At 44.5% G+C, this 27,079-nt stretch overlaps 1 protein-coding gene across 1 annotated transcript; it reads right to left on the bottom strand.

Moving 5' to 3' along the window:
* Positions 1-18,695: 18,695 nt before the first annotated feature.
* On the bottom strand, positions 18,696-22,060 carry LOC123404453 (premnaspirodiene oxygenase-like). The gene is made up of 2 exons (XM_045098386.1): positions 21,516-22,060; positions 18,696-19,817 (listed from the first exon to the last, which is right to left on the bottom strand). Exons 1-2 carry the CDS (start codon positions 21,969-21,971, stop codon positions 18,741-18,743), a joined length of 1,533 nt encoding a protein of 510 aa, XP_044954321.1. The 5' UTR covers positions 21,972-22,060; the 3' UTR covers positions 18,696-18,740.
* Positions 22,061-27,079: the final 5,019 nt, after the last annotated feature.

Here is a 27,079-nt window from a genome sequence, read left to right as displayed (position 1 = left end):
ATGTAGTTGAAACAAAATCAACATAGCCTCTATGATATTCATGTTCATGGTGATTCATGTCCTACCTCATGCTTGCACTCAATGTTAGTTAATCTCAATGCATTTTGATGACTGTTGTCGCTCTCTAGTTGGTCGCTTCCCAGTCTTTTGCTAGCCTTCACTTGTACTAAGCGAGAATACTGCTTGTGCATCCACTTCCATAAACCCAAAGTTGTTCCATATGAGTCCACTATACCTACCTATATGCGGTATCTACCTGCCGTTCCAAGTAAATTTGCATGTGCCACTCTCTAAACCTTCAAGAAATAATCTTTTTGCATGCCCGAACCGCTCATGTGGTGACAGGGGGCTATCAGTATCTTCCATGCTAGGCGTGTTATCCTCAATATGTGTTTATTCACTATCATTCACGAGAAATGGACCGGTAATTGGAATTCCCAGTTCCATGCTCAAATCGAAAAGATAATTGCAAACAAAACTCCCCCTGGATTGATGTTGGTATGGACGACACCCGAGGATTCGGCTAGACGTGGAGTGTGATTGATCGGTGGTGGGGGAGTCAAAACTTTACTTTTCTGTTTGGGAACCGCCTCTAGCATGTGTAGCGTGGAAGATGGTGAGAACTCTTAGTCATTGCGTTGACAATGAAAGCATGCCACCCAAAATTATTATCTCTGTTTTCAAAGCTTGAGCTCTGGCACCTATGCAAATCAATGCTTCCCTCTGCGAAGGGCCTGTCTATTTATGTTTCTGTTGAGTCATCCTCTTCTTGCAAAAGCACCAATTAGAGAGCACCTCTGTCATTTCTATGCTTTGCTTTTAACTGTGATTGAGTATGACTGTGACTGGATCTTCTTTGCCATGAATTACAATGTTTAGTCAGCCCTTGATCTTTAAAGGTGCTCTACATTTATGTTTTTCGGTCTCAGAAAGAGCTAGCGAGATACCATATGTTCGTACTACTTCATGATTGTTTTGATTGAAGTGTTGACGTTTGAGACTTATTATTACTTGCTCGCTAGTTGATTATTCCATTGATATGAGTATACCGTGAGACCTAGATGTCATTTGCTTATGTGGTTAGCTTGTGATCTTGCTGAAATTCTGGTTATGAGTTAGACATAGTTGCAACAACAAGATCAAACAGAGTTCGTAAAAGTTTTTATTTTGTCTCTTTTAGTTTGTTAACTAAATTGCTTGAGGACAAGCAAGGCTTTAAGCTTGGTGGAGTTGATACGTCTCCGTCGTATCTAGTTTGCCGAACTCTTTTGCCCTTGTTTTGGACTCTAATTTGCATGATTTGAATGGAACTAACCCGGACTAACGTTATTTTCAGCAGAATTGCCATGGTGTTGTTTTTGCGCAGAAATGAAAGTTCTCGGAATGACCTGAAAATTTACACCGAATTTTTGTGGAATATATAAAAAATACTGGCGCAAGAATCAGCGGAGGAAGTGGAGCGTGGAGCCCACAAGCCCACCAGGCGCGCCCCCCCGGCCGCGCGTGGCAGGCTTGTGGGGCCCACAAAACTCCACCGCCTCCAGTCTCAGCTCTATTTAGTCCGTCTCGCCCGGAAAAAATCAAAGAGAAGAGTTCATCACGTTTTACGATACGGAGGCGCCGCCACCTCCTGTTCTTCCTTTGGAGGGCAGATCTGGAGTCCGTTCTGGGCTCCGGAGAGGGGAGATCGTCGCTATCGTGATCACCAACCTTCCTTCATCGCCAATTCCATGATGCTCTTCACCGTTCGTGAGTAATCTCATCGTAGGCTTGCTCGATGGTGATGGGTTGGATGAGATCTATCATGTAATCGAGTTAGTTTTGACGGGGATTGATCCCTAGTATCCACTATGTTTTGAGATTGATGTTGCTACTACTTTGCCATGCTTAATGCTTGTCACTAGGGCCCGAGTGCCATGATTTCAGATCTGAACCTATTATGTTGTCGCCAATATATGTGTGTTCTTGATCCTATCCTGCAAGTTGTAGTCACCTACTATGTGTTATGACCTGACAACCCCGGAGTGACAATAGCCGGAACCACTCCTGGAGATGACCATAGTATGAGGAGTTCATGTATTCACCAAGTGTTAATGCGTTGGTCCAGTTCTTTATTAACAGGAGAACCTTAATATCCCGTAGTTTCCATTAGGACCCCGCTGCCACGGGAGGGATGGACAATAGATGTCATGCAAGTTCTTCTCCCTAAGCTGTATGACTACATACAGAATACATGCCTACATTAGATTGACGAACTGGAGCTAGTTACTTATCTCTCCGTGTTATAACTGTTGCATGATGAATAGCATCTGGCATAATCAGCCATCACCGATCCAATGCCTACGAGTCTTTTCCTACTGGTCCTTGCTACGTTACTTTGCTGCTACTGCTGTCACTGCTGCTACTGTTACTCTGTTGCTAGTGTTGTTACTTTGCTGCTACTGTTGTCACTTTGCTGCTACTGGTTACTGTTGCTATCATACTACCTTGCTACTCATACTTTGCTGCAGATACTAAATCTTTCAGGTGTGGTTGAATTGACAACTCAACTGCTAATACTTGAGAATATTCTTTGGCTTCCCCTTGAGTCGAATCAATAAATTTGGGTTGAATACTCTACCCTCGAAAATTGTTGCGATCCCCTATACTTGTGGGTTATCAAGGCACGGGCGGTGGACACCCAAAGAGGAGGAACCATCACCGGATCATAGCTTGGGTGAGATCCCTGAAGAACCTGCCAGGTATTGGAAAACTTGGATTCCAACACCTCCATGTAGCGACGGACATGCTCGTCCTCCTCCCTGACATGGCGACATACCTCCTCCTCGGGGGCCGGCAGCCTCGGCACAAAAAGTGGCCCATGTGAGAGCTACCATAGAAGCTCTGGGTGGACGACGGGAGCCTGGTTCCTCATCAAGTTGCGTGCCCCGGAAGGTAGTTCCTCCAAGTGCCAGCCAGACGGATCCCAGTCTCGCACATGTTGGCGCCTCTCAAGCAGGTGGTCGCCACCGAGTCGACGACGCCGAGAACCAATTCTACAACTATTTCAATTCCTACTATTTAATAAACTTTTCTAAGCTTTTACTATTAGATATCAGTAGCAACTATTTAATTAGGTTCATAAAAAAACTTAACAAAAAGGAAAATATTGCTTATAGATAATAGTTGCTATATTATATAATCCCCAATGATGCAATAGAGCACTGCTAACTATTTTTTGCATAACTAATTTTTGCAATAGAGCGCCTGAGCGCGGGGGTACACGGCGCCGGCGAGGGGAGAGGATGGGGGCACCTGAGCGCGGGGGTGTGATACGTCTCCATCGTATCTACTTTTCCAAACTCTTTTGCCCTTGTTTTGGACTCTAATTTGCATGATTTGAATGGAACTAACCTGGTCTAACGCTGTTTTCAGTAGAATCGCCTTGGTGTTATTTTTGTGCAGAAATCAAAGTTCTCCAAACGCCCTGAAAATTTACGGGGAGCAGTTTTGGAAAATAAGAAAAATATGTGCGCCACGTTCCACCAGAGGGGGTGGGCCAGTGGGCCACAAGCCCTGGCTCCACCACCACCCCCTGGTGGCGGTGAGCAGGCTTGTGGGGCCCACACGGCTCTGCCTCCCCCAATTCCAGCTCTATAAGTTCACTTTCGTCCCAGAAAAAATAAAAAGAGAAGTTTTCGCCGTGTTTACGATACGGAGCCGCCGCCACCACATGTTCTTCATCTGGAGGGAAAATCCGGAGTCCGTCTTGGGATCCGTAGAGGGGAAATCGTCGCCATCGTCATCATCAAACTTCTTCCCTATCCAATTCCATAAAGCTCTTCGTCGTTCATGAGTAATCTATTCGTAGGCTCGCTAGGCGGTGATGAGTAGGATGAGATCTATCATGTAATCGAGTTAGTTTTGATGGGGATTGATCCCTAGTATCCACTATGTTCTGAGATTGATGTTGCTACTACTTTGCCATGCTTAATGCTTGTCACTAGGGGCCGAGTGCCATGATTTCAGATCTGAAATTATTATGTTGTCACCAATATATGTGTGTTTTAGATCCGATCTTGCAAGTTGTAGTTACCTACTATGTGTTATGATCCGGCAACCCCGGAGTGACAATAACCGGAACCACTCCCGGTGATGACCATAGTTTGAGGAGTTCATGTGTTCACCAAGTGCTAATGCGTTGGTCCGGTTCTTTATTAAAAGGAGAACCTTAATATCCCGTAGTTTCCTTTTGGACCCCGCTGCCACGGGCGGGATTGACAATAGATGTCATGCAAGTTCTTTTCCCTAAGCACGTATGATGACACATGGAATGCATGCCTACATCACGTTGACAAACAGGAGCTAGCCACATATCTCTCCGTGTTATAACTGTTGCATGATGAATATCATCCAAACAAATCACCGACCCATTGCCTACGAGTTTGTCCTACTGCTGCTGTTACTATTGTTGCTATTGTTGTTACTTGTCTTGCTCTGCTGCTACTGTTGCTACTACTGTCGCTTGCTATTGTTGCTACTTGCTACTGCTGTCACTACTGCTTTTCCTTGCCGCTGCTATTGCTCGTTACACTGCTGCTACCTGCTACAATTTTGGTTCGCTGGTCATTGACGGGAACTGAGAATTTCCGTCAACGAGGCAACTTGGCGCCATTGATACAATCGTTAGAAATAGTCTGCCGTGTCAACAGATCGTTTTTGACACCGTTGTTATCATACTACTTTGCTGTTACTACCTTGCTTGCAGATACTAATCTTTCAGGTGTGGTTGAATCTGATAAACTCAGCTGCTAATACTTAAGAGTATTCTCTCACCTCCCGTCGTGCGAATCAACAAATTTGGGTCGAATACTCTACCCTCGAAAACTGCTACGATCCCACGCGCTGGTGGGAGTCAACAACATTCTTCTAGTTTCGATTATCGGAGAGTGCTAACAACATTCTTCTGCGACGCGGCCATCAACTAAGCAATAGCTAAGCAGCGGCAACAGCAACAGCAGGCAGGAAAAACCGGCAAGCAAGCACCTAAATAACTGGTAACAGCAAGGCAGAGGGGCAGCAGCTAGCAAAGCAGCAAGAGCAACGGCAGGACAACAACAGGCTCCAGCAACTAGCGGCAGCCAGCAGCAACACTACAACCGCATCTGCCAGCAACAGCTAGAGCAACTCCAAGCAGAAGCAACAGCCCTACGCAACAGCAAGGAGGGCAAGCAATAGCAGCAGCTTCGCTGGCAGCAACACAAGCGGCAATAGCATCCCCATGGCGGGCAGGAACGACACATCAGCAACATCAGGCGGCAGCACAGCGCGGGAGGCCACGACAACAACAGCTAAGCAGCAATAGGCGAGGGGGGGGGGAACGGCGGTAGCAGGCATGCCGCAGCGACATCAAACAGCAAGAGCAGGAGGTCGAGACCCTGGCCATGGCGGCTCGGCAGCAAGCGAGCAGGGGGGTGCACCGGTGAGCACGGCAGGACGGCGGCGCGCAGAGGCATCGGGCCGGCCATGGCGAGCTGCAGCAGGGGCACACCGGCGAAGGGAGCTCGGCGCTGGAGAGGTCATGGCGGCGGCGACTCGACAAGCAGCGAGGCGGCGAGGCGGGGCAGAGCAGCGAGCACGGCGGCGAGGCTCGCGATGTCGAGGGGGCGAGGCCAGGAACGTGCGCAGCGCGGGAGAGCTCGGAGAGCACGGCGGCAGCATGGGCAGGGCATGGCGAACCGCGGCGAGGCCGAGAGGGCGCAGTGCGGCGAGGCCGAGGGCGAGGGGAAGGCCATGGTGCAGGAGAACGGCGAGAGAAGGGGATCGAGTCCCAGGGGAGAGACGGCGCACGGGAACAGAGAGGGAATCGGGAGGAAGGGAGATGTCGGCGTAGCGAGAAAGGATGACGCGCAGGCCTTCGCTAGGGCAGGGCAAGCGCAGATGGGCCTGGGCCGGCTGGGTAGCTCCTCCCCCTCTCTCTTGGTTTGTTTTTTCCTGTTTTTTTAAAACAGATCCACACACAAGAAAGGAAAAGGATTAAACAAAATAGGAAAATACTTTTGGCTCCTTTAAAAACCACACCCCAACTATAAGAAATAGTTGGGCATTTTTAAAGAAATAAAATAAAACCTTTTGAAGAATTAAATAAAACCCTTTTAAGAACAAAATAAAAATAAACCCCTTTTCTTACAAAAGAATAAAACCAAACCCCTTTTATTTAAAGATTAAAATAAAAGCTCTTTAAAAGAGAAAAGAAAATGAGACAGTTTTAAAATAAAACAAAAGGAGAAATAAAATAAAACCCGAGGGATTGGCCCCACATTTAATAAAATGATCTTTCTTTAAAAGAAGATGAATCTTTATTTTTTTAAATAGGGGTTAAAACTAAAGTCTTTGGCCAAACCACAAAAAGGAAATAAGAGGGGAGAGAGGGGGAACTACTATCGCTCTACGACTCGGTGATCACTCGAAGCACAACACTCAATACACCACACGTGACAGACGATGCAAGATGCCATGCATGATGCGACGATGCAAACTAAATGAAGAGGCCACAAAATAAAGTAACCACACGACGGAAACGGAAATAAAGGGGAATCTTCTGGAACGTCGGTCTCGGGCTGTCACACCTTAAGAGCGCAGTAACAGGTGACAGGAGCTTCAATATGGGAGCTATAATAACAAGGAGGCTGAATAAAAATGCGAGTGAGGGGGATTTCTTTGGTGGAGTTTATGCTACACGCTTAGCAAATTTTCTTGGAGTATCCATCCGTCCAGAAGACCCTCCTCTCTGTACAACCTACCTTGATCGTGTCGCTCTAACAAGCTACCAGTTCCTTGAGAGAGATCATGGATCCCTCCTATACCGCTTGATATTTAACCGACAGCGTGTTTTCCATATTACTATTCCTGCTCCTGCTTTCTTTGACTTTCAGGTAAAACGAAGATACTACATAACCATAGGAGAGGCAGAGGAGTATGATAGGGAGGCGACTGCTGCTCGACTTCGTGAGGCGGCTATTCAGGCAGTGGCTGCAGCGATCCCGTATAACACCCATTATGATTTTGGGTTTCGCCAGGATCATCCATGGGAGTAGACCAAGCTAGGCCAAAAGCCTAAGCTTGGCGGAGTACGTGTTCTCACTGACTTTACATTTATGCTTATGCTTTCACTTTGTTAGCCGGTGTTTACACTTTGCCACTGTATTTTCCATGCTAATTTATTTCGTTTTCTTGTTTTCTTGTTTTGTGTCCTTTTGAGAAAACCCAAAAAGATTTTTCTTTCTTCTTTTGATTGTTGGGAGCTCTCCCGTGTAAATAGCTTTATTTTTCTTTGTGTCAAGGTAGAAGATATTGGTTACAATGTTTAGTGGTTCTTACATGCTTACCTGTTTAGCTTTCAAAGAGCCATATTACTTTGTCTTCTCCTTTGTGTTTGCGTGCAGATTCAGCTTAGTCCAATGCGCTTATTATTGTTCACATCATTCGATCGTGCAAATGAAAGGCAATAATGATGATATATGATGAAGTGATTGAGACTGAAAAGCTGGTATGAACTCTATCTATTTTGTTTTTGTAAATATGACTAGCTTGTCGACCCAGATTTAGCTTTGTTGTGAGAGAACCATGTTTCCAATGACAACTTAGAGATCATAGTTTCTAATGCCATGCTTATTTAGCTGAGAGCGTATAATGGTTTGTCTTGAATGCCAATATAGATTTTGAAATGACTATGATGTAGTATGATAGGATGGTATTCTCCTTTGAATGTTTCAAGTGGCTTGACTTGGCGCATGTTCATGCATGTAGTTGAAACAAAATCAACATAGCCTCTATGATGTTCGTGTTCATGGTGATCTATATCATGTTCATGCTTGCATTCAATGTTAGTCAAACTCATTGCATCTTGATGACTATTTTCGCTCTCTAGTTGGTCGCTTCCTAGTCTTTTGCTAGCCTTCACTTGTACTGAGCGGAATACTGCTTGTGCATCCACTTCCATAAACCCAAAAGTTTTTCCATGAGAGTCCACCATACCTACCTATTTGCGGTATCTACCTGCCGTTCCAAGTAAATTTGCATGTGCCACTCTCTAAACCTTCAAGAAATAATCTATTTTGCATGCCCGAACCGCTCATGTGGGTGTTTATTCACTGTCACTCACGAGAAAGGGGCCGGCAATTGGAATGCCCAGTTCCACGCTTAAATCGAAAACATAAGTGTAAAAGAAGACTCCCCCCGGATTGATTTTACTATGGACGGTACCCGAGGATTCGGCTAGCCGTGGAGTGTGATTGATTGGTGGTGGGGGAGTTAAAACTTTACTTTTCTATTTGGGAACCGCCTATAGCATGAGTAGCATGGAAGATATTGAGAACTCTTGGTCATTGCGTTGACAATGAAAGCATGCCACCCAAAATTATTATCTCTATTTTCAAAGCTTGAGCTCTGGCACCTCTGCAAATCAATGCTTCCCTCTGCGAAGGGCCTGTCTATTTATTTTCCTGTTGAATCATCCTCCTCTTATATAAGCACCAATTAGAGAGCACCTTTGCCATTTTTATGCTTTGCTTTTGATTGATATTGAGTATGACTATGACTGGATCTTCATTGCTATGAATTACAATGTTTAGTCATCCCTTGATCTTTGAAAGTGCTCTGCATTTATGTTTTGCGGTCTCAGAAAGAGCTAGCGAGATACCACCTATTCATATTGCTTCATGCTTCTTTTGATTGAAGTGTTGGTATTTGAAACTCATTATTATCTGCTCGTTAGCTGATTATGCCATTGATATTCGTTTACCGTGAGACCTTTGTGCCATTTGCTTATGTGGTTAACTTGTGATCTTGCTGAAATTCTGGTTATGAGTTAGACATAGTTGCAACAACAAGATCAAACAGAGTTTGTCAAAGTTTTCTTTCTCTCTCAGTTTGTCAACTGAGTTGCTTGAGGATAAGCAAGGTTTTAAGCTTGGGGGAGTTGATACGTCTCCATCGTATCTACTTTTCCAAACTCTTTTGCCCTTGTTTTGGACTCAAATTTGCATGATTTGAATGGAACTAACCTGGACTGACGCTGTTTTCAGCAGAATTGCCTTGGTGTTATTTTTGTGCAGAAGTCAAAGTTCTCCAAACGTCCTAAAAATTTACGGGGAACAGTTTTGGAAAATAAGAAAAATATCTGTGCTCAGTTCCACCTGAGGGGGTGGGCCAGTGGGCCACAAGCCCTGGCTCCGCCACCACCCCCTGGTGGCGGTGGGCGGGCTTGTGGGGCCCACACGGCTCTGCCGCCCCCAATTCCAGCTCTATAAGTTCACTTTCGTCCCAGAAAAAATAAAAAGAGAAGTTTTCACCGCGTTTACGATACGAAGCCGCCGCCACCACCTGTTCTTCATCTGGAGGGCAGATCTGGAGTCCGTCTTGGGCTCCGGAGAGGGGAAATCGTCGCCATCATCATCATCAACCTTCTTCCCTCTCCAATTCCATGAAGCTCTTCGTCGTTCGTGAGTAATCTATTCGTAGGCTCGCTGGGCGGTGATGAGTAGGATGAGATCTATCATGTAATCGAGTTAGTTTTTATGGAGATCGATCCCTAGTATCCACTATGTTCTGAGATTGATGTTGCTACTACTTTGCCATGCTTAATGCTTGTCACTAGGGCCTGAGTGCCATGATTTCAGATCTGAAATTATTATGTTGTCACCAATATATGTGTGTTTTAGATCCGATCTTGCAAGTTGTAGTTACCTACTATGTGTTATGATCCGGAAACCCCAAAGTGATAATAACCGGAACCACTCCCGGTGATGACCATAGTTTTGAGGAGTTCATGTGTTCACCAAGTTCATGTGTTCATAGTTTGACGGGAACTGAGAATTTCCGTCAACGAGGCAACTTGGCGCCATTGATACAATCGTTAGAAATAGTCTGCCGTGTCAACAGATCGTTTTTGACACCGTTGTTATCATACTACTTTGTTGTTACTACCTTGGTTGGAGATACTAATCTTTCAGGTGTGGTTGAATCTGATAAATTCAGCTTCTAATACTTGAGAGTATTCTCTCACCTACCATCGTAGGAATCAACAAATTTGGGTCGAATACTCTACCCTCGAAAACTGCTATGATCCCACGCGCCGGTGGGCGTCAACAACATTCTTCTAGTTTCGATTACCGAAGAGTGCTAACAGCATTCTTCTGGTGCCGTTGCAAAGGGGAAGAACAGTTGACATGAGGGTGCACGGCGCCGGCGAGGGGAGAGAACGGGGGCACCTGAGCGCGGCGTGGGGAGGGGGGAGGGGGCGCCGGAGCGTAGCCCGACGGGAGGAGGCCCGAGCTACGGGAGGAGAGGGAGGAACGGCGACGGAGCTCATCGTGGGAAGTAGAGGAGGGCGGAGGCACAACAGCTGCTCGTTGGTGGGCAGAGGGAGGAAGCGCAGGCGGCCGACATAGGTGGCGGCGACGACGAGGACGCCTTCGGGGGCGGCAGCGACTCCGGCAGCGTAGCGGCATCGGGGGCAGGGCGACGGCGACGTCGGGATCGAACGGAGAGAGGGGTGGAGATCGAAATTTCCAAACTGCCTCTTATATAGCCCCACCTTCAGTCCTGGTTGGTGGCTTCAACCGGGACTAAAGGTCCCTCTATAGTCCCGGTATCAGCCACCAACCGGGACTAAAGGTCATTTTCGGCAACCGACAGGGCGAGAAGCAAATGGCTTTAGTCCCGGTTGGAGTCACCAACCGGGACTAAAGCCCTGTTCCTCGCGCATCCACAAGTTTAGTTCCACCTCGCTAGTTGAGAGAGGCTCAGAGTGGTATATAAGCAATACTGTCGCCAACCACTCGAGCTCCTCTCAACTACAGGCACTACATGCCTATTAGTCGCCATGTTGGTCCTGCTTGCACTGCGGGCCTGCATCCTGCCCATTTCTAGGATTTCTAGTCGTATGCAGGCTGTTGTGGCAAATAGGTGGGCCTTTTAATATTTTTGTATTTTTTATTTTTTTCATGTGGGTGAAACGATAGTCTAGTTTGTACATGAAGTGCATTCTGTTTTTGCCGTAACCCCTCTAATTTTTTAGCACGTGCCATGTGTGTGAAATGATGATACCATGCCAAGTTTCAGCCTTTTCCGAGTTGATTTGTAGGGCTTTTCAATTTCAGGGTCATTTAGCTCAAAAAATCATTTAATGCATGGAAAATAGCAAATGAGGTGAGAATGGGTTAAAAATTTATGACTTGGCTTTGAATGATGCATAATTAGGGCACAAAAAGTGTGGAGTTGAAATAATATAAAAAAATGAAATGGCTTTGTAAGAGATGGGTATTCGTCCACAACCGTGATACTTCGAAAGAGATAGTCCAGTTTGTACACTAAGTGCATCCTGTTTTTGTCGTAACCCTTCCAATTTTTTAGCACATGCCATGTGGGCGAAATGATGATACCATGCCAACTTTCAGCCTTTTCCGAGTTGATTTGTAGTGTTTTTCACTCTTAGGGTCATTTAGCTCAAAATAAAATCATTTAATGCATGGAAAATAGAAAATGAGGTGAGAAAGGGTTGAAAATTTATGAGGTGGCTTTGAATGATGCATATTGAGAACACAAAAAGTCCGGAGTTGAAATAAGATAAAAAAAATGAAATGGCTTTGTAAGAGATGAGTATTCGTCGAGAACCCTGATACTTCGAAAGAGATAGTCCAGTTTGTACACGAAGTGTATCTTGTTTTTGTCATAATCCTTCTAACTTGTTAGCACATGCCATGTGGGTGAAATGATGATACCATGCCAAGTTTTAGACTTTTCCGAGTTGATTTGTAGCGTTTTTCAATTTCAGGGTCATATAGCTAAAAAATCATTTAATGCATGAAAAATAGCAAATGAGGTGAGAAAGGGTCGAAAATTTATGAGGTGGCTTTGAATGATGCATATTGAGGGAACAAAAAGTCTGGAGTTGAAATAACATTAAAGAAATGAAATGGCTTTGTAAGAGATGAGTATTCGTCGAGAACCGTGATACTTCGAAAGAGATAGTCCACTTTGTACATGAAGTGCATCCTGTTTTTGCCGTAACCCTTCCAATTTTTTAGCGTATGGCATGTGGGTAAAATGATGATACCATGCCAAGTTTCAGCCTTTTCCGAGTTGATTTGTAGCACTTTTCGATTTCAGAGTCATTTAGCTCAAAAAAATCATTTAATGCATGGAAAATAGCAAATGAGATGTGAAAGGGTTGAAAATTTATAAGGTGGCTTTGAATGATGCATATTGATGACACAAAAAGTCTCGTGTTGAAATAAGATTAAAAAAGAAATGGTTTTGTAAGAGATGAGTATTCGTCCAGAACCCGGATACTTCGAAAGAGATAGTCCAGTTTGTACACGAAGTGCATCCTGTTTTTTTCGTAACCCTTCCAACTTTTTAGCATATGCCATGTCGGTGAAATAATTATACCGTGCCAAGTTTCAACCCTTTCTGAGTTGATTTGTAGCGCTTTTCAATTTCAGGGTCATTTAGCTCAATAAAAATCATTTAATGCATGGAAAATAGCAAATGAGGTGAGAAAGTGTTGAAAATGTATGAGGTGGCTTTGAATGATGCATATTGAGGGCACAAAAAGTGTGGAGTTGAAATAAGATTATAAATGAAATGGTTTTCTAAGAGATGAGTATTCGTTCAAAACCGTGATATTTCGGAAGAGATAGTCCAGTTTGTACACGAAGTGCATCCTGTTTTTGTCGTAACCCTTCCAACTTTTTAGCACATGCCATGTGGGTGAAATGATGAAACCATACCAAGTTTCAGCCTTTTTAGAGTTGATTTGTAGTGCTTTTCAATTTCACGATCATTTAGCTCAAAAAAATCATGCATTTAATGATTTTTATTTAGGTAAATAAATCACACCATACCCATCGAAGCCACATCCTCAAATTTCAATAGTTTCTAACTTCAGTTGCTATTTTATGCATTTAATGTTTTTTATGTAAATGACCTTGAAATTAAAAAGCACTACAAACGAATTCTAAATGGGTTGAAACTTGGCATGGTATCATCATTTCACACATATAGCACATGCTAAAAAGTTGAGAGGATTACGACAAAAAATTGAATGCACTTCGTGTACATACTTGGCCATCTACTTCAAAGTATGAGGGTTTGAGATGAAAACTCATATGTTACACGGGCATTTCATTTTTGTTAACTTGTTTCAACTCCAGAATTTTTGTGCATTTAATATGCACAATTCCAAGCCACATCCTCAAATTTCAACAGTTTCTAACTTGAGTTGCTATTTTTCATGCATTTACTGATTTTTTAGGTAAATGACCCTTAAATTAAAAATCACTACAAATGAACTCTAAAAAGGTTAAAACTTGACATGGTATCATACTTCACAATACTCCAGAAATCTTGCTCACATCATATTTAAACAAGGACATAAATAAAAATACTCGTCCAAGCTAGTGATGCCCAAGCAGTACATAATATATAATATCTATAAATAGAAGTGTTCGCCGTTGTGAACACTACTCGTCTGAATCATAATATCCCCAAATTGGTGATGGTGGTGCTTGATGTACGAGGTGACGTTGGCCATAGTTCATGATTTGAATCCTGCAGTACAACTCGTATGCAACGTATGCATTTTTTGTTGCATACTCAATGTTGATACCATCAAGTGGGGTCGTCTCCCACTCTTTGTGCTGATCCGAGGGGAATTTGGTGTTCATATCGGCATACTCCTCATCGATCATGGCGACTGCCATATTAGCCATCGAAGTCCTCATATGTTCAAGCCTGAATATGTCTTGGATATCAATGTGGTAGTGAGCTGATATCTCAATACCGAAGTTGTGCCTCATCTTGAGCTTGTCAATCCTTATATCAACGCTAGCAAAACATTTGCCGCTACGAAGGAAGTCCATGAGTACTGGACATTGCTTGTCACTACTGCAACAGTAACAAATTGAAATGAAACAAATGTTACATGCTACTGCAAAACAAGTATATTTCGGCAGAAGTATAATAATTAAGAATCATAACAAGTATATATTGGCACAAGTATAATATGCAACTATAAAGGAAAATTCGTTCACTTCAACAAAAGAGGAATCAAAAGAATCCCTAGATGTTGCTATCCTATGCAATTTTCATATATGAATCAAAAGAATAAATATATGCAACAAGGAAAATTCTTTTACTACAACTAAAGAGGAATAGATATTTCCCATAGGATTCTAATGGAGCATATTGCTATCCTATGAATTGATCAAGAAACCGTAAATTAACTATCACATATATATTCTCCCACGGTTTTGCCAATATGCAACAAGGAAGATTGTTTCACTACAACTAAAGAGAAATTGATCTTTAGGATTCAAATGGAACATATTGCTGTGCTATGCAATTTCCATAATCTTTGATCAAAGAAAACCTCAAAACTTACCTCGCCCATTGGAACACCATGGCATTTCTCTTGAAACAAAGTTGGATAACGACAACACCTTCTTGATTGGCCGTGTAATCGAGATCAAGCCCCATGAACTTGTCTTTCTCCTCCGCCACTTCAAGTCGTTCCTCGAAATAGGAAAGAAAACACGGCATCATGGCGTTGTCGTTTGTGTAGACGACATTGGGTTTGGTCGTGCCATGTGCGAGCACCTCCCCGTTGCGAGTGATTGGATCATCCATGGTGGAAGAGAGGAGAGAGAAGAGGAGACGAATAGAGAATGGCCGCAGTTACTGTAGCCCTCGCGGTCTGTACCACTTATCCCGTTTTTCATCGCACGAAATGACGCGGGATGCGAACGGTTTGGACCTTAAGTCCCGGTTTGAGACACCAACCGGGACTAAAGGGGCTCGCGCCAGGCGAACGGTTTCCACCAACCCTTTAGTCCCAGTTCGTGTCTCACTCGGGACTAAAGGCCCTTAACGAACCGGGACTAAAGCCGTTTGGCCTTGATGATGAGTTGATGGAACTATACTCCTCGCCCCTCGTTGGTTACCCCAACTGGAAGGTTGAGATGTAGTCAGCAGCAGATTTCGCTTAGACGGGGACTGTAAGGTTCGAACCAGGAGGACTCCAAGGATCAACAAGTAGGTGTCTGCTACTCTGGCGCTAGCAAAAGACGTGGACATGCACACACAACAAATAACTTTGCTCCCAACGAGTTCGGAGAGGTTGTCAATCTCTCCGGCCTTGTTGTTTGCAAAGGATCAAACACAAGCGAGAATAGCGATGGTGATTGCAACGGAAAAGGAAATAAAAGCAGTAAATGGTGTAGGTGTAAACAATGATGGAAATATGGACCAGAGTCCCATGATGTTCACTAGTGATGTCCCTCTCCCAAAAGACGATAAACAACTATGCTGGGTAAACAAATTACAGCTAGACAATTGACAGATTTTTAAACGCACCGCAATGCTAATCATGCTACAAGAAAGTTAGAGGCTCATAAGTATGGGCAGTACGCCAAGACAAGTAGACCGTTTATCCATCAGCATCTACTCACTAATTATCCACGTTGAGATATCTATCCAGAACATCTCGCTGGTATTAAGTTGCGAGCCCCACCCAAAGTGTAAACTCAAAGCAACGGACAACTACATTAACAAACTTTGCGTAAGGTAAACAATCCTTGCAACCGTGGTTACAAGCACCGTTGTTTTCTCCCTGGTGGCAACATCACATCCCCTAGTCTCATGTTTCTGTCACTCAAGCTAGACCTCAGGGGGCATGAACCCACAATCATGCATAACGCTCCCTCTTGGAGTTACAATCTACTACTTGGCCAAAGCAATATAAAGCAACGGAGAACATGCATGAATTACTCAAGAACAAAATATAAAAGGAGAACCAAATATATAACTCATCACAATCTAAACATAATCTCATAATCCATCAGATCCCAGCAAACTCAGCATAATAAGAGCAGCCGAATTACATAGATGCCTTGATCATTTAGGGCAGCTCACAAGGGCTAAGCATTGAAGCACAAGATTGGAGAGAAGACATCACATAGCTGTTGGTCATGGACCCATGGTCCAAGGAGGACTACTCACGGCACGTCCGGGAAGCGTCCATGATGGTGGGGAAGCTCCCGGAAGTCAATCCTCCCTCCGGCAGGGTGCCGGGAAGAGGTCTCCTGGCGCTCCCGATCTCGGAAGCGTTACGGCGGCGGAACGGTGGTGAAATTCGCGATGCGGGGTATCTCTTTAGGGTTTTCGCTTCGGGAAGTAAATATAGGCCAAAGGAGGGCGCCAGGGGCAGATCCGCCACCCAGGCGACCTGGTGGCGCGGCCAGGAGGGGGCCCACGCCAGGTGGCCGCCTGGGCGAGGCCTGGCGCCCCTATGGCCCATCTTGGTGCTTCTTGAAGCTTCCGTCATGCTGATTTATATATATTTTTCTTGAAATTTTTCGGGCTCTGAAAATTAGGGTAAAGTCCTTGCAATTAAAAGACATCAGCAGACAGAAACTGGCACTAGGTGCACTGAGTTAGTAAAAAGGTATGAAAATGTAGCAAAACACATAATAATGTCACCTAAAAGAGCATGTAACAAACAGAAATTATAGATACATTTGGGACGTATCAGGTCTCCAGCCACTCGAACCGGGACTAATGGTTACACTAGTCCCGGTTCAAAACCAAACCGGGACTAAAGGGTCAAACGAAAGACCTGTTTTCTACTAATGGTTACAGCCACAACGATGATATGCCAATTGCTATTTACTCTTCGTAAGGACCCTCTTCATCGAATCCGATCCGACTAAAGTGAGAGAGACAGATACCCGCTGGCCAACTTATGCAACAAGTGCATGTCAGGCGGTGGAACCTGTCTCACGTAAGAGTACGTGTAAAGTTGGTCCGGACCGCTTCATCCCACAATGCCGTCGAATCAAGATAGGACTAGTAAGGGTAAGGAAATTGACCAAATCATCGCCCATAACTATTTGTGTTCTACTCGTGCATAGAATCTACGCATAGACCTAGCTTATGATGCCACTATTGGGTAACGTAGTAATAATTCAAAATTTTCCTACGTGTCACCAAGATCAATCTAGGAGATGCTAGCAATGAGAGAGAGAATGCATCTTCATACCGTTGAAGATCGCTAAGCGGAAGCGTTAGAAAGAACACGGTTGATGGAGTCGTACTCGCGGTGATTCAAATCGCGGAAGATCCGATCCAAGCACATAACGAATGGTGCCTCCGCATTCAACACACGTACAACTAGACAACGTCTCCTCCTTCTTGATCCAGCAAGGGGGAGGAGAAGTTGAGGGAGAGCTCCGGCAGCACAACGACGTGGTGGCGGTGGAGCTTGCGGTTCTCTGGCAGGGCTTCGCCAAGCGTTGCGGAGGAGGATAAGTGGAGGGGTAGGGCTGCGCCAGGGAAGAGGGTTCAGGTGTGTGCGCAGCCCTATCACCCATCCTCTATTTATAGGAGGAACAGAGAGGTGGTCGACCACCCTAGATGGCCTAGGAGGGGGCAGCGGCGGCCAAGGGGGTGGCTTGGCTCCCAAGTTGGTGGGAGGCAGCCCCCACGCCCTAGGGTTCCCACCCCTAGGCGCATTGGGGCCCTTTCGTGGTGCGCACTAGCCCACCAGGGAGCTGGTTCCTTCCCTCCTTCGACCCACGTGGCCCTCCGGGACAGGTGGCCCCTCTCGGTGGACCCCCGGAACCCTTTCGATTGTCCCGGTACAATACCGATAAAACCCAAAACCTTTCCGGTGACCGAAACTGGACTTCCCATATATAAATCTTCACCTCCGAACTATTCCGGAACTCCTCGTGACGTTCGGGGTCTCATCCGGGACTCCGAAATACTTTCGGTAACCACATATACAATTCTCATTACAACTCTAGCGTCACCGAACTTTAAGTGTGTAGACCCTAGGGGTTCGGGAACCATGCAAACATGATCGAGACACCTCTCTGCCAATAACCAATAACAGGATCTGGATACCCATATTTGCTCCCACATGATCCATGATGATCTCATCTGATGAACCATGATGTCGGGGATTCAATTAATTCCGTATACAATTCCCTTTGTCAGTCGGTATGATACTTGCCTGAGATTCGATAGTTGGTATCTCCATACCTTGTTCAATCTCGTTACCGGCAAGTCTCTTTACTCGTTCCGTAACACATGATCCCGTGACCAACTCCTTTGTCACATTGAGCTCATTATGATGATGTATTACCGAGTGGGCCTAGAGATACCTCTTCGTCACATGGAGTGACAAATCCTAGTCTCGATTCGTAACAACCCAACAAACACTTACGAAGATACGTGTAATGCACCTTTATAGTCACCCAGTTATGTTGCGACGTTTAATACACCCAAAGCATTCCTATGGTATCAGGGGGTTGCACAATCTCATGGTCTAAGGAAATGATAATTGACATTAGAAAAGCTCTAGCAGACGAACTACACGATCTTGTGCTATGCTTAGAATTGGGTCTTGTCCATCACAGTTTCTCCTAATGATGTGATCCCGTTATCAACGACATTCAATGTCCATGGTTAGGAAACCATGACCATCTATTGATCAACGAGCTAGTCAACTAGAAACTCACTAGGGACATGTTATGGTCTATGTTTCAAACATGTATTACGGTTTCCGGTTAATACAATTATAGCGTGAATAATAGACAATTATCATGAAAAAAAATATAATAATAACCATTTTATTATTGTTTCTAGGGTATATTTTTCTAACTGTATTAGCACGTTTGATTAAAAAAAATACTGTATTAGCACGCTGACTCGGGGATGAACGGTGTTGCACAGAGCCGCAACGGCGACTTCCGGCGTAGGCCGAGGCCATCCGCCTCCGTCATGTCCACCTCCACGATGCCTTCGGGCAGAGACCAGTCGAAGTGGTAGCAGAGCTGCACGAGCGCCATCTGCAGGAAGGGGAGGCTGTACGAGACGCCGGGGCACATCCTCCGGCCAGCCCCGAACGGCAGAAACTCGTAGCTGCTCCCCGTGAAATCGACGGGGCTGTCCACGAACCGCTCAGGCTTGAATTCCTCGGCGTCCTCTCCCCAGTACCTTGGATCCCTTCCGATCGCCCATGCGTTGACGACGACGCGCGAGCCTGCCGGAATCACGTACCCGTCGAGCTCGCACGCGTGGATGCTCTCCCGGGGGACCAGGAGCGGCGCCGGCGGGTGCAGCCGGAGGTTCTCCATGATGAAGAGCTTCAGGTAGGGGAGGTCGCCCGCCTCGACGTCGCCCTCGCCGATGGCCGCCCTGCCGCGAAACGCCTCCCGGAGCTCGCGCTGCAGCTTGCCCATCACCCTCGGGCTCCGCATCAGCTCCGCCATGCCCCAGTCCAGCGACGACGAGATCGTGCCGATCCCGGCCACGAACATGTCGAGTATGACGCCCTTGATGCTGTTGGTGCTCAGGTGGTGCGCCCCGCCTTTCTCTTGCAGGCCGATGAGCACGTCGACGAGGTTCTCCTCGTCGGAGGCCGCCGTGCTGCCGCTCTTGGCCTTGTCCTGCCGGACGCATTCCCTCTCTTCTATGACCTCGGCCAGGCTTGAGTCGATCGTCCGGTGGACGTCCTCCAAGGTGCGGCGCATGCCGGTCGCCCTGGCGAGCACGGACCGCCATGCCGGGAAGAGGTCGGGGATCTTGAAGCCGCTGGCGAGTGTGACTCCGGTCTTGGCCGCCGACAGGAACTCCCGCGCGTTCCTCTGCTTGTTCCCGAAGGACGCGCGGGAGATGATGCTGATCGCTAGGCCGGAGAAAATCGCGGTGACATCCACCGGCGTCGATGGCCCGACCGCATGAGCATGGATGTCTTGTACCTGATTGCTCATCTGTACATGGACAACAGGTAGCAGAGTGCATTAATTACTCCCTCTGTTTCATAATAAAAACGTTTTTGACACTGTATTAATCACAAAAACATTGTTATATTATGCGACAAAAGAAGTAGGAGTAGTTTTCTCTGTGATAGATGTCACTTGTCTCAGCAGTCAGCACCGTCTGCTTAATTTATTTTTTTCACATGTTTGAATGAGACTGAAGCATGTGTCTGAACTAGATCTTCCACGTGTCTTTTACTTTGTGCCTAGTCGTTAGCACTCCCTTCATTCCAAAATGGATTATATAGTGCATATTTTATTTTCGAAGGGTCAATATGTCTATGTTTGATCAAGTTTAAGAAAAAAAAATATCGACATCCACAATACAAAATAAGCAATGATACTCTTACGGGGCTATATAGGAGGAATACAGAGTAGTTAGTAATTGATTGGCCGAGATTAGGTTAAATAAGGCGATCCCGTCCGTGAATATCAGGGAGGGCCAACTAGAGTAAGGCATGCGAAGTTGTCCGTGAAAGTCCTTCAATTTTGCCCGTGCGTGTAGTATTATTGATACAAAATAGTATTATTAGATTCATCATGAGCATATTTTTATATATTTTTCATTTATTATTTTACATGTTGATATTTTATTCCAAAACTTGGTTAAAAATAGTGACATCTTTGACTTTTGAAAAATAAAAATGGACTACATTATGAAATGGTTGGAGTACTAAGTTAATAGTCATGCTCGAGCAATCATTATTGTTGACTTGTAGCACCAAGTTAACTCGAAAGATAGGCATTTTCTGTTTTAATCTCCTATCTAGCACCATGATTTTTAACTGTTTTTTATATTCCAATCCAAATTAATTAAAGTCCTTGTTTTATCCTAGATCAAACAAAATTAAATTTGATGAAATCTACTGAGAAGTGTGTCAATGTTTACGACACCAAATTAGTTTCACACATGTATTAGAAAAACAATCCATGCAATATGGGTTAACAACACTTGCAAAGAACCACGTGGCACACATTGTAAGCAACTCAAACTTGATGAAAACAATACTTGCAAAGGGACTTCATCTAAATGTTTTCTCATGTGAAAATAACGTTAAAACTATGTGTTGGTGAAAAGTATTCTCTTGACTTAATTATAAGGTCATTTGCGCCCAAGAGAACCGTTTGATGGTTTCAACCTTCTCTTCTAAATTTGCTTTTTTTTGGTTGCATAGCAAAATTCTCCACAAAGGATTCCGTATTAGGTATGAAAAGCAAATTTTCTAGAGCTAAAACATTCATGTAGCAGTCAGGGTGCGTGCAAAACTGGCAGAAAAGCAAGATCGATCGAAACTATCCCTCAGCTCCATATTATAAGGTGCATGAGTTTTTTTTTTCAAAACGCAAATTTGTAAGTACTTGTTTGACAAAGTTTTTACAAGAAAAAAATATCAATAGCTACAATACCAAATTTCTATCATTCAATCTATCATAAAAATATTTGCATATTTGATCTATTAAGTATATTGCAGATGCTGATATTTTAGTCCATAAGCTTGGTCAAAGGTATAAATATTGAGTTGTTTTTCATATAATTTTTTTAATGAACCTTATGTTCTAAAACGGAGGCAATATTTCGTAGTTAGTGGTGCACGTGCATGCATGAATATATATGCGATTATGTGGTGAAGATCGGCTCGACGTACGTACCTCTTGCTCCCTGATGTGCCGGAAGGAAAGGACGCGGCTGGGGCTGAGTATCTCGGCGGCGCAGAGCTGCCGGAGCTTGCGCCAGTATGTGCCGGAGGGCGAGAAGAGGATGTCGGCGTAGCTGTAGAGGACGAGCTCGCCGACGAGGAGCTTGGGGCGGGTGGCAAAGGTGGCGTCGTGCGTCCTGAGCACCTCGCGGGCCATCTCCCTCGACGACACCACCACGAGAGGGGTCTGCCCGAGCTGGAGCATCATGAGCGGGCCGTGCACGGCCGCCAGGTCCCTCAGGGCGCGGTGCGGGAGCACGTTCAGGAGGTGGTGCATGCTCCCGATGACCGGCAGCCTCGACGGCCCCGGCGGCGTCCTCGCTCTCGGCCGGATGCGGAGCTTGAGGACCTGGAGCAGCACCACCGTGACCACCGAGAGTATAATGGACTGGTACAGAAGATCGGCCATGGCCGCCGCCTGCCGTCTAGAGCTGGAACTGTTTAGTTTGTTGCCTAGCCTAGCTACACTTGGAATTGATCGATCGAGCAGCTCTTCGTGCGCCTATGGTGTCTGGGCATGCAGGGGTGTAGTGTATATATAACCGCCCGATGGCATCTGCGACCAAGCTGGGAATTGCATCACATGCAATGGCATATCTTCTGCCGTGCAGTGGATGATGATCACTCCGATCCTTTCGTGCAACCTAGCTAGCCCTAGCTAGCCAGCTCACCGTTGGTACGACTTGGTCCATCACCCGCTAATGTTGACTTTCTGTGCTTGTGCTTCTCGATTCTAGCTAGCTAGCTAGCCTGTTCATTCAAGCAATGTCCATTTGATTAAGACATTGCACGACAAGTACGTACATGCTACAGCAGCCGCCACCCCTCCTAGGAGATCTTTCTAGGGTTTCCACTTCCCACGCCACCGTCACCCTTCATCCTCTTCCGCTGGTTACGTTGATGCATGGGGAATGCGGTTAAGCGCCAATCTACCGGTGGGAGCTGTAGTTTTTCCCTTTCTTGGGGCTCCAACTAGTTCTTCCATGTCCGTCCTGTTTGCCCCATGCTTAAACTACAAATGCTAGGGTACTCGATTAAAATCATAAAATTTAACTATCAAGAACATAAAAAAATTCTAAATCTTTTTTTGAAAAAAAAGAGGAACTTAGCACCGGCCTCTGCATCAATCGATGCATGTAGCCATCTTATTAAAATAGATTTAAAACAAAGTCTTAGCTTCACAAGTCTTTAAAACATAATAATGAGAACAAAGATAAAATAAAAAGCAAACCACCATATCCGGCGTAACCAAAAACAGACTACAATGTCTATGCACCTAGTTTATTATTAGCACGCCATCCAACAAAGTCCTAAATCTATTAACATGAAAAACAAAATCGTTGTGTTCTTTATCAAATTTAGGGTGGTAAAAATAATAATGAATCAAACACGCTAGACCCGCCGTGTTCCTTTTGTTTCTAATTTATGGGGTTGCATTCCATACAACGTGTAGTGCAGCACCGGACGACCCCTCATCACACAGTCAGTATGCTGCGGTGCAGGCACAAAGCTGGAGTGGTGTACCAACTTGCCCCTGCTCGCCCTAGTGGTGGATCCGCTACTGGCCCCTCCGGCTTCTTATACGGTTCTAACTTTTCATGAGACGTTGGGTTGGATGTGATGTGATCGGATGTGCAAGTACGTATCCATTGTCTATTGCTTCGGTTCTTCGCGCGCGGGGGGGGGGGGGGGGGGGGGGGTGCATAATAAGATATCTCGCCCAAGGCTTCTTTGTCTTCGGTGGTGCCTGCATTGCGCATCGAGAAACTGGATCAGATAGGCATGGTTGCCTTTCCCTATGTGGTCGATGTAGGGAAGTTGAATGTGTATTTGTTTCGCTACAGTGGTTCTTTGGCGCCGCTAGCATCGCTTTTTGTATTCCGTCGATTCCGGTGGACGTCTAAGCGTGATCAACCACATGTCTTCTACTTCTTCAAGTCATGGATCCTTCGCGGTCGACGTCGCTGGCCCTTTTGAACAAAGATCAGTAACTTTCCTGGTTGTATGCGTGGATAGTACTTCCTCCGTCCAAGTGTATAGGACATGCGTGTAGTTTTAGGTCGTTAATTTAACTACTTAAATATATATTATTTATAATAAATAATATATCATTAAATTCATGCACGGATGTATTTTTAAATATGCATTTTTTTATTGCATATAATTTATATTTAACTAGTTAAATTGACAACCTAAAACTATGCGCATGTCCTATACATTTGAACGGAGGTAGTAATCTACTATTATAACGAAGGTCTACAACTCCCATGGCGGTAACTTCAGCACTCCATCAACATGTGCGAGATGGAGTGGATGAAGGATTCTATGATGATTTGGTTGTATTTTGTTTTTTCTTTGGATTTTTTTCTAATGCTGGTGTTTGATCCGTTTAGAGCCTTCACTCATTGGCGAAAAAAGGTCAATTAATGGACAACGAAATAAGCATAACATAGAATGGATTAGTCAAAGCATTTCAATTCTACCTTGCAGCAGTCAATGATGACAAAGTCAAAATAGTTTGGTCAGTCTACCTTACTTCATATAACTTGAGTTCGGAAATAACTTACCGAGAAGGCCAACATTTTAACTTCAGCCGAGTCTTGGCATACTGTCAAAACATTGAACTATTAAAACAAGAGTCATTGTATTAAGTCCTTGCACGACAAAATAAACACAACCTGCATTAGAAAACAATATGAATGGATAAAAGTCAAAATATTCTCGAAACATTGAACCATTCAAACAAGAGTCATTGTATTAAGTCCTTAAGCCACACATTAGGGGGAGCTGCATGCTTGCCAAGTCAAAGTATTTGTGGAGGAAATAACCGGCGGACAAGACAAAAATACGTAAGCCGAGTCATGACCTTATGTGCAATATAATTGTACATAATACCGACATATACCGGTGTGCAGCCTCCGTATTTGATATGCGCAATCCCAGTCTCTCCACGTCTTCGGAATTGAAAGTTGAGACATCGTGTGGGAGAGAATTTTCAACAAACCTGAAAAAACGAGAGTAAAATTAGTTGTCAAACTACTGGACCTGATAGCATCAGCTAGCGACCGGTAATCAAATGGATCCACATGAGCTTACCAGAAATTTCAGATCGGGTTATTCAGGTTTTTGAAAATTGTGTTTCTAGATTTGCTTACCAAAGTTGTCCAACGTGGAAAATGGGTCTTTCGGCCGAAACAGAAAAAACCATTAGTTCCGGTTTAAATTAAAACCAAGACCAATGTCAGGCATTGGTCCCGGTTCGAGTTGCCAGGGCAATAGTCCTGGTTCGTTTCGTTTCATTAGTCCCGGTTCGGGGCAATAACCGGGACTAAAGATCCAGCAACTGCCACGTGATGTGTCGCGTAGCATTAGTCCCGGTTTGGGACAAAAATCGGAACTAAATGGTAGGCTATTAGTCCCGGTTTTTGACAAAAATCGGGACTAAAGCTTTGCATATATATACCCTCGCCCCTGCCCACCTCTCCTCTGTTTTTTGGCTGTTGAGTTATACATGCCATGCTCTTGCCACCCTTCTATTCCATGCACATGAGGTGTTCGATGAAATGCCCGAGCCACACTACTTAAGCTTTCTCCTCTCCAAGATCGACCTCCAAGCTTCATTTTCCTCAATATTTATCTAGGTTTGGCCGTGCACCAATTACACAAGTGTTCTAAAAGGTTAGCTACTTCATCCTTTCATATCTGACTGCTAGTTTAGCTCATTTCAAATGCTCTAGAAGTAGAGTGGTTTGTGGGTTTTAGTGTAGAAGTGTATGTGGGAGTAATTTTGATTTAGATGCAAAATTTGAGTTCAAATTAACTTCTTAGAGTCTGCACATATATAGGGTGCCGTCCCGTGCCCGTCCTCATCGTTGTCGATCGCCCGCGCCGATCTTGTCGCGAGCACCACCGTGGTGAGCATCTTGTTCTTATCTTCTTTTTAAAAGGAAAAAAATTCTTACTTGTATGAATTAGATAGATACTTGTATAAATTACTTATTTTCATTATCTTTTGTTATTATATAGTGTGATGGTTTTGGTATCCGCCTTCGTCGGTCCTCGTCCTGTCTATGATTTGGATGTGGTATATATTATCTTTTATAACTATTTGTTTTATCTAGTGTTTATGACAATTATGACGACCAACGTGACATTTTTTTTTATCTAGGAGGTATGTGAACCGGAAATTCCAACCCACATAGAAATTCTTGTCGAGAAGTTAAGTTTGGTTGAAAAAGAAAACAATTACTTGAAGAAAAAAATTGAGGAGAAGAATGTGGAACTGGAGTTGCATGTTGCCGGTGTCGTCGATGGTCGCAAGATGAAGATGGATGCAATGCGGTTGAAGATGGATGCAATGCGCTTGAAGATGGATGAAATGCGCTTGAAGATTAGGAATATTAGAAAATATGCCAATGATAAAGAGGCTTGGTATCATTATGTTGTTGGGTCAATTGTTACCTTAGTTGCGATTTTGATCGCATTTGTTGTTGCATTTAAATGGTTTACATAGTTGTATGTTGTTTTATGAGAGAACTTTATGTAATCATTTTTGCAATAATAACATTTGATCACTATTGTGCTTTGGTTTTAATGTTATGATGAACTTTTATTAATTTGGTCATTTCTTTATTCATGATGTTCTGCAATGATTTTTTGATATACTTAATTTCATAATGCAGATGAACCGCCAATGGATGTACGGTGACCGACGCACTTCGAAGTACATTACGAACCGGGACTAATGTCCGAGTCACACTTAAGTTCACACAAAATAGTATCCTCGACCGAGGTTAGCAACATTATCCTTTTCATCTGCAATTGATACAAAAACATTGCATGTGTCCATGTACGGTGGTCATTTCACTATTCATGTATGATGCAGATCGATGCACGAAAACGATGGATGTACGGCGAACGACGTGGTTCCGTATTTATTGCAGGCCTGCATAAATTTATCGATGTGGCTAAGGCAAACAAAGTGGATAATTTTATGCCTTGTCCATGTGTTGATTGTCGAAACGTGAAGGAGTACTCTAGATCGAAAACCATTCAAGGCCACGTGCTTCGAAGAGGTTTCATGCACGGAGAAAGAGGGGTTATGATGGAAGACAATGAAGAAGAAGATGATGATGATAACTATCCTATGTTCACTGAAGAATACGATGATACTGCAATGGAAGACAACAACGAAGAAGGATGTGAAGAACAACCGGCACCAGATGAGCCCGTTGATGGTCTTGGTCGGGTCATTTTTGATGAAGAGAGACAATGCGATGCACACAAGGAGAAGCTGAAGTTGGAGGCCATGCTAAAGGATCATAAAAAGTTGTTGTACCCAAATTGCGAAGACGGCAACAGAAAGCTCAGTACCACACTGAAACTGTTGAAATGAAAGGCAAAAACTGGTTTATCTGACAAGGGATTTGAGAAGCTACTGAAAATATTGAAGCCCAAGCTTCCAAAGGATAACGAATTGCCCGAGACTACGTACGAAGCAAAGAAGGGAGACTACGT

Source organism: Hordeum vulgare, chromosome 6H (genome assembly GCF_904849725.1).
Source record: "Hordeum vulgare subsp. vulgare chromosome 6H, MorexV3_pseudomolecules_assembly, whole genome shotgun sequence".
Lineage (NCBI taxonomy): Eukaryota > Viridiplantae > Streptophyta > Magnoliopsida > Poales > Poaceae > Hordeum > Hordeum vulgare.
The sequence above is the reverse complement of the archived record's forward strand: the minus strand, read 5'-3'. Positions and strand labels throughout refer to the sequence as shown.